General features: G+C 48.9%; 2 protein-coding genes across 2 annotated transcripts; one reads left to right on the forward strand and one right to left on the reverse strand.

Moving 5' to 3' along the window:
* The first annotated feature begins 225 nt into the window (after positions 1-225).
* LOC109749224 (uncharacterized) lies at positions 226-4,653 on the forward strand. Its single transcript, XM_020308201.3, has 8 exons — positions 226-1,613; positions 1,735-1,902; positions 2,956-3,121; positions 3,245-3,361; positions 3,461-3,654; positions 3,858-3,943; positions 4,048-4,096; positions 4,367-4,653. The coding sequence occupies exons 1-8, from the start codon at positions 226-228 to the stop codon at positions 4,650-4,652; spliced, it is 2,454 nt and encodes an 817-aa protein (XP_020163790.1). The 3' UTR covers position 4,653.
* Positions 4,654-4,929: 276 nt separating this feature from the next.
* Positions 4,930-5,488, reverse strand: LOC109749223 (E3 ubiquitin-protein ligase RDUF1-like). Its single transcript, XM_020308200.3, has one exon. The coding sequence runs from the start codon at positions 5,451-5,453 to the stop codon at positions 4,992-4,994; it is 462 nt and encodes a 153-aa protein (XP_020163789.1). The 5' UTR covers positions 5,454-5,488; the 3' UTR covers positions 4,930-4,991.
* Positions 5,489-7,883: the final 2,395 nt, after the last annotated feature.

Genomic DNA, 7,883 nt, shown 5'->3' on the forward strand with positions numbered 1-7,883 from the left:
CGCCTGGCCTCCGTACAAATGTCCAGCTCTCCTCCTCCCCGACAACTCCTCCCAGCCTCCAGCATTAATTTCCCTCTCCGGCGTCCCTCGCCCAAAACACTCGCCATGGCTTCCTCCTCCGACGTCGTCCTGACCATGACCTCGTTCTCGTTGCAGCGCGCATCCTTCTTCTTGTTTTAGTTGCTAATAACACAACATAACTCTACTCGATCGATCACTACGTACATGTCACGTCACGCCACCATGTCGGGGGCCAAGATGAACCAGCTCCCGCCTCCGGCCAGCCGGCTGTGGGAGGCGGGCATCCGCAAGCTTAACACCACCATGGCCATCCGCCGCGGCAGCTCCGTCTTCCCCGCCACCAGCCCCGCCCTCGACGGCGACCCCGCGGTCGCCCTCTCCGTCGCCTCCTCCAACACCATCTACGGCTACGACGTCGTCGAAAACGACGACGATGCCACGGGCGGCGGCGACATCGAGGACAATGAGGAAGACACCGACGAGGAGGAGGAGGAAGACGACGACGAGGAGGCGGGCCCGGAGACCCACTCGGAGCAGCTGCTCCCCAGCGGCGACTTCTACCAGGGCAGCGTGCGCGGCGATCTCCCGGACGGCTCCGGCAAGTTTTTATGGACGGACGGCAGCATGTACGAGGGATCATGGCGCCAGGGGCGCGCGTCCGGGCGCGGCAAGTTCTCCTGGCCCTCCGGCGCCACCTACGAGGGCGACCTCGCCGGCGGGTACATGCACGGCCACGGCACCTACATCGGCGAGTTCGGGGACACGTTCGCGGGCCACTGGGCCAACAACTTCCGGCACGGGCGCGGCACGCAGGCCTACGCCAACGGCGACGTCTACGACGGCCACTGGCGCGACGGGCGGCAGGACGGACACGGCAGGTACATTTGGCGGTACGGGCACGAGTACATCGGCACGTGGCGCGCCGGGGAGATGCACGGGTGCGGCACCGTGATATGGGCCGACGGGGACCGGTACGACGGCGCGTGGGAGGACGCCAAGCCCAAGGGGCAGGGCACGTTCCGGTGGGCGGACGGCGGCATGTACATCGGCGTGTGGTGCCAGCAGGAGTCCGGCGAGACGAACGCAATGGGCGGCGTGTTCTACCCGCCGTCCGGCGGGCCGGCCGTGCCGATGCCGCCGCGGGAGCCGCGGGAGGCGATCACGAAGCTGCTGGAGGAGCTGGCGGTGACGGAGGGCAAGGCAGCGTCGCTGCTGCCGTCGGAGAAGATCGTGACGTGGCCCGGGGTGGAGGCGGTGCTGAAGAAGCCGGTGTGGCGGCCGCCGGAGCCGGAGCAAATCCAAGGGAGGAGGTCCGGCGCGCACAGGGGGAGCAGCGTGTCGTCGATTGACATGGACCTCGCCGCCGAGGGGGAGGAGGCCCATGCGCAGGCGCAGGCCCAGGCCCAGGCACAGGCCCAGACCAGCCTCAGCAGCGAGGAGGCCCAGGCCAGGGCGGCGTCCGTGGAAAGGGCGTGGCTGCGGGCGACGTCGTGCATGCGCGCGCCGCCCAAGCCGGCCAAGAAGCAGGGGGAGACCATATCCAAGGGGCACAAGAACTACGAGCTCATGCTCAACCTCCAGCTTGGCATCAGGTGCGCCGCCGCCCTCTCTCTCTCTCTCTCTCTCTCTCTCTCTCTCTCTCTCTCTCTCTCTCTCTCTCTCTCTCGATCGCATTGAGAGGAAAAGAACTGAATTTCTTTGGGGTTCGATCAGGCATGCCGTGGGGAGGCATTCGGCGCCCAACTCGCTGGATCTCAAATCGTCGGCGTTTGACCCCAAGGAGAAGGTGTGGAGCAGGTTTCCTCCTGAAGGATCCAAGCACACGCCGCCTCACCAGTCATGCGATTTCCGGTGGAAGGACTATTGCCCACTGGTCTTCAGGTCCGAAATGGTTCCAACTTTCGGATTTCCTTTTTCACTTTTCAATTTGATCAAATGACCAATATTGACTGCATCCAAGCATGTTTTGAGAAAATTTAGGTTTCCTTTGAATTCGCGTGCCACCGAAATATTTTTCAACCATATGCAAATTGTGGGGTGCCTACTGAAATGACCGTAAGTTTGTTACAAGTGAGAACCCTTAGATTGATTATATCAGTGCTCATCATTAACTAGTACAACAATAATAGTACTACCACGAGTCTTTAAAAATACTCCCTCCGTCCCATAATATAAGAACGTTTTTGGCACTAGTGTAATGTTAAAAACGTTCTTATATTTTGGGACAGAGGGAGTACTTATTAAATACCCCACATGTAGCTTCGGAATCAGTTGCAATATATTTCAATGGGATTTAGTTGTCTGAGATATTTATATAGTTGGATCGACAATAAGAAAACTGAAACCGAAAATACACATGATTTGTTGTTTTTATTTATTGTGTACTTGTAAAAAATATATTAAATATTTAGCAAAAAAAAATTATTGAATATAATTAGCAAAATATAATTAAAAGATTGTATCAATGCATGGTTGCATGTTGAGGTGACTGCTTGCATCTTGATGGAACTATGTTAGTGAGTATCACCTATTTAGTTATACATGATGACATTTTGGTCCTACTAATGGCCCAACTTTTAGAACTTTAATCACCTATTTAGTTATAGATGATGACATTTTGGTCCTACTGATGGCCCGACTTTTAGAACTTTAATCACCTATTTAGTTATACATGATGACATTATGTAAATAATGTATCACTTGACTTGTCCAAATCGATTTGTCTTGAAAATAACTTTCATAAACTATAATGGGTTTAAGTATTTTGTAATTATATACTTCAATAACTTTAATGGTCAGAGTTACATCTTGAAGACCGCACGAAATGCCCAAAAGATCAGCTTTCGAGGACTGAGGGGGTGCTTGCCATCTGTGCATGAGAAGCAATTTATATGATGATATTATCATTTTTGTTCTTGTGCGATTTCACTCCAGGACATTGCGCAAGCTCTTTGACGTCGACCCAGCAGACTACATGATCTCCATTTGCGGTGACGACGCGCTTCGGGAACTATCGTCACCCGGAAAGAGTGGAAGCTTCTTCTACCTCACCAACGATGACAAGTACATGATCAAGACCATGAAGAAATCAGAAGTTAAAGTAGGCTCCTTATAACTTTGTTCACTCCTCGCCTCAATCAGTTAGCTAGCTTTCAAAATTAAGATATCATTGAACATGTCATTTTAAGATCTGATTTTGTGGTTTGTGTGTTATGATGATCAGGTGCTTCTTAGGATGCTTCCAGCCTATTATAAGCATGTTCGCAATTTTGAACATACCCTAGTGACCAAGTTCTTTGGCCTGCACTGTGTTAAAATCACTGGAGCTATTCAGAAAAAGGTTTGGATACACTGAAAATACATGAATTCATTGAAGAATGACCACCAAGGATGAAATATGCCTGAGCATCTGCTCATCTTTTGTGGCTACTTCATTCAGGTTCGGTTTGTCATAATGGGGAATCTCTTCTGCTCTCACTATGGGATTCATCGTCGTTTCGATTTGAAAGGATCGTCACAAGGTCGCATGACTGACAAGCCCCTCGATCAAATCGATGAGCACACCACTTTGAAGGATCTTGATCTCAATTTCATTTTCCGGTTAGGAGGATCTTGGTTCCAGGAGTTTTGCAGGTGAATGTCTACATATGTTGAATTGCGTGCACATGCTTTGTTGTGTCATCCGGTTATGATGGAATACTAGTAGTATTCTCATATGCCTTAAATATTACAAAAATGCAAAGCAAGCCCTATGGGAAGTTCTTAAAAACGTGAGAGGAAACACAAAGTGAGACTTAACATCCATTGTATCATGGTTTGTGCTTCTTAATTACCAGGCAAGTGGACAAAGATTGTGAGTTACTAGAGCAGGAGAGGATCATGGACTATAGTCTTTTGGTTGGCATTCACTTCAAAGATCGACGTAAGGATATGATCCCCCATGGAATACTTCGTTTCTTATGACTGCACGTTTAACACTACTCTGGGAAATAGCCTGAAAAATTGTCTCCTTCTTTGCTGTTACAGTTAACGGCAATGCTGACAACGGTGGTGCTGAAGATTCTGAGCAAAATAAGTATGTTCCCCATTCCAATGTACCTGCTCGCTACCATTTTTTTTAAATTATTGATGACATGACAATATTGGGTTTAGTAAATAGTATAAATGTAAGACACCTAGGCATTTTAGAAAAGGTAAATCAATGTGATGCACTTCTTCAGTTGAACATGGTACCACCCTGTTCCTGAACAACTAAGCGGTGCTTACAAACCAACTACCAACTGAAAGATCACTTCTCTCAGCTGAAGAATCTTCCAAGTCTTACAACATGCTGTGATCTTTGCAGGAAAGCGAAACTGGGGATCGCCATGCAGTCGAGGGTGGAGAATGTTGTGCGGAACCCCGAGAGTGAGTCGCCGCTCATCGGTGAACCCACGGGAGAATTTCGGGAGGTGGTCCTCTTCTTCGGCATCATCGACATCCTGCAAGACTACGACATCAGCAAGAAGCTGGAGCACGCCTACAAATCTCAGCTGTATGATCCCAACTCCATATCGGCCGTCGACCCCAAGCAGTACTGCAAGAGGTTCAGGGACTTCATCTACAGGGCCTTCACTGAGGACGTGCAGTGATCACTTCTTGGCACCTCCCCACCGAAGACTGGCTGAAGGAACAGGATTGTTGGATCGTTCTTTCTGTCCGAGATCGATGGCGCGACGAATTTTGGTTCTCTGGGGATTGTTCATAGACTATGTACATTTTTTTGCTAATATTCCTCCTTTCCTTAACTGGGTAATTAGGTCTAGTGTGTAACGCGCCCATGCTGATTGGCCTGAAAAGGATGTAGAACAGAGACCCTTGTTCATGTAACCATTTCTTCATTTCTTAATAAATCGCATCATGGCCCCGAACCAGTCCATGTTGATCCTTAATTTGTCAATAGATAGATACATAAATCAACAAATTAATCGTCAGTTGGTTTCAGCTCGGGCGTTGGGGCCCGTCGCCTGCTCGTCCAGGACTAGGAGGCGCTGCTCGTCGGCGGACGGCAGCGGGAAGCGGCAGCAGGGGCAGACCCGGCTGACCGATAGCCACCGGAAGATGCAGCGCTGGTGGAAGCAGTGAGAGCAGGGCATGGCCCTGAGCTTGTCGTCGCCGCCACCCTCGAAGTCCTCGAGGCACACCGCGCAACCGTCCTCCCTCATCTCGCCCGCCGCCGGCACGCGCAGGGCAGCTATGGCCTCGTCTGACGCCGGGTCGAAGCCGGAGAAGCAGCCGGCAGCCCTCACGGCATCGTCGGCAGCGGCATTCTGCTCCGGCCGTGACCTGGCGAAGAAGGCCCCGCTAGTGCTGTGCCGGCGGCTGTGAGCCTCGAAGCCCCGCTCGTCGGGCACGTATTCGGGCACTGTCACGGTCAAGGCGACGAACTCCATGAGCCAACGAGCTAGCTCCACAGGACGGAGACGACCAGGCGAGGATCGATGCGAGAATTAGCTTGAGCGCTCATGGATTATATACGTGAGCAGTTGAGCTGAAATGCCACTTGGCCACTAGAGCAGAGCGAGTAAGCGTCACACGGACACGGGGACGCGGGCACGTAACAATCTTGTAACGCGCTGATCATCTTGATTTGTCTCTAAATTTGGCAGTGTTAGTTCGTTAGCTAGAAAGTGATCTGTTCTCGGTACCACCCCTCTTGAAAGAAAATTATCGAGGTAATATCACTGGTAGTCACTAAACTTGTGTCGAATGTGCAGTTTTGTGCTAGATCTTTGATAATACGTTTTTTCGGTCATACAACTTGTTATTTGGTTCAAATACGGTCGCTCTGTTCTAGCGCATGCGTATTCGGCATGTATGGGTCCACTGTCAGCGAGCTGCACTGTTTCAGAGCGACACGTGAGCGACTTTTTTGCCCAAACCCCCCTCAAATCTTGTCTATTTGTGGCCGCCGCGTGTCTCCTAACCGCTTCATCTCCTGACCATTCTGAGGCGGATACGGAGAGGCGGTGCGCCACGGCGGCCGTCGTCAGAGGAGATGGACGACCCGCGTTGTCGACGTCCGGGTGAAGCAGCGCCGTCATATGGTTAGTATCTTCTCTTCTTTGTCTCGTTTCTCTCCTCTGCTCCCCGCTGTCTTTTCTGTGCCGCCTATCACCAAGGTATGGTTCCTGTATGGTGGCGCGATCACAATTAATTCATTCACGTATGCATTGTGAGTAAATGATTTTTGCTGTATGCATTACATTTGTAGGATCTAGTTCTCCTGTTTGGCAATTCAAGCTAGGGTTTTACTGGGGGTTAAGAACGAGGAAGCTTTATGTGTGAAAAAGTAAGATCAAAACAACAGATCAATCGTTTTAGGCACAGATTCGCTAAGATGTTCGCTGATCAATTTGTTCAGTAAGGTTGGAGTTCGAGATGTTTACTGAATTTTTGTTAGACTGCATACACTGAATATGTTTGCAACAGTTAACTGAATATGTTGCACATTATGTGACTGGATTCTTTAACTTCAAATGTTATCTGCACATTATGTGTTGTATTGGCAAGTGATAATTATTTGTTTTATTGGCACTTAACTGAATTTTTTATCTGCTGCAGTGTTAACCGAATTTGGGCACTTAACTTTTTAACTGAATTTGTGCGCAGAACATGGTAACTGAATTTCTGCAGTGGACATGTTATATTCAAAGCTGCTCTTTGTTCTCTTTTTATGATAACTCTATTTTCACTTACAAGATGTTTCTGTTACAATTCTTAAAATAGGATAAATCTACATATCCAGCTCCTATGGACAGATGACATACATGATTTCCTCTCTCTGTAGTTTAGATGACCAAGTGATGAAGTTCATGAATAAACTTTTCTTTGGCATAGTTCATGAATGAACTACTTTTGCTGGGGTAAAAAACAAAAAGAAGACCTGGTTCCACTGGTAGAAAAAGGGTCAAATGTCAAGCACATTAGTGCCGGTTTGCTTTTGAGCCGGCACTAATGTGTGCATTAGTGCCGGTTCCAACGGCTAGCCGGCCGCTTTCATTAGTACCGGTTCGTGGCCGACCTTTAGCACCGGTTCGTGCCACGGACCGGTACTAAAGTAAGTGGTGGCAGGATGTTGTCAGTCCGGGGCCCCTCCAGCACCTTTAGTACCGGTTCGTGGCACGAACCGGTGCTAAAGGTCGTCCTACATAAACCCTTCGTCCACCCGAGCTCGCTCTGTTCTTCCCCTTTCCCCTCTCCTCTCTGTTCTTCCCCTCTTCCTCTCGAGCTCATCACACATTTTGCCCAAAATTTGTCAAGATTTGAAGGCCCCCATCCATTCAAATGATCACAAAGGTTAGCAACTTTGTCCTTTCATCTCTCATTGCTAGATTAGCTCTTGCAATGCTTTGTATAGTGATTAATTTATGAGTTTAGTAATTTGGGAGGAAATATATGTGCTAGTATTTGATTTATATGCAATCTGAGGTCAAAAATAACACTTAGTTTGCATATGTAGGTGTGGTTTACTTAGTGCCTTCTAAATCTCCGTCGTAACCACAGTCGATCGCCCGCACCGTTCCGTCGCCGGCACCACCTTGTGGTGAGCCTCTTGTTCATGAATGTTTTACATTACCAAATTGATGTTTGTGTGATTTGGATATATAGTTACTCGTATAATTATCTTACCCGTACGTTGTTTGTTATACATAGTGCCATGGTTTTGATATCCGTCCCCGTCGGCCCTCGTCCTTGTTATGATTCGGATGTGGTATATTCTCTTTTAAAACTAGTTGTTGCATTTCGTGTTTATGACAAATTATGCCCATCAAGTTGACATAGATATTTTTGTCTAGGAGGTTTGTGAACCGGAAATTCCA

This window comes from Aegilops tauschii, chromosome 4, assembly GCF_002575655.3.
Source record: "Aegilops tauschii subsp. strangulata cultivar AL8/78 chromosome 4, Aet v6.0, whole genome shotgun sequence".
NCBI classification, from domain to species: Eukaryota; Viridiplantae; Streptophyta; class Magnoliopsida; order Poales; family Poaceae; genus Aegilops; species Aegilops tauschii.

What these genes read in the sequence shown, in the direction of transcription:
- LOC109749224 (XM_020308201.3), top strand. Translation starts at nt 226, where the DNA reads ATGTCACGTCACGCCACCATGTCGGGGGCCAAGATGAACCAGCTCCCG. An exon ending in TGGTTCCAGGAGTTTTGCAG is followed by an intron (nt 3,655 to 3,857) that starts GTGAATGTCTAC and finishes CTTAATTACCAG; the next exon opens with GCAAGTGGACAAAGATTGTG. An exon ending in CATTCACTTCAAAGATCGAC is followed by an intron (nt 3,944 to 4,047) that starts GTAAGGATATGA and finishes TTGCTGTTACAG; the next exon opens with TTAACGGCAATGCTGACAAC.
- LOC109749223 (XM_020308200.3), bottom strand. Translation starts at nt 5,453, where the DNA reads ATGGAGTTCGTCGCCTTGACCGTGACAGTGCCCGAATACGTGCCCGAC.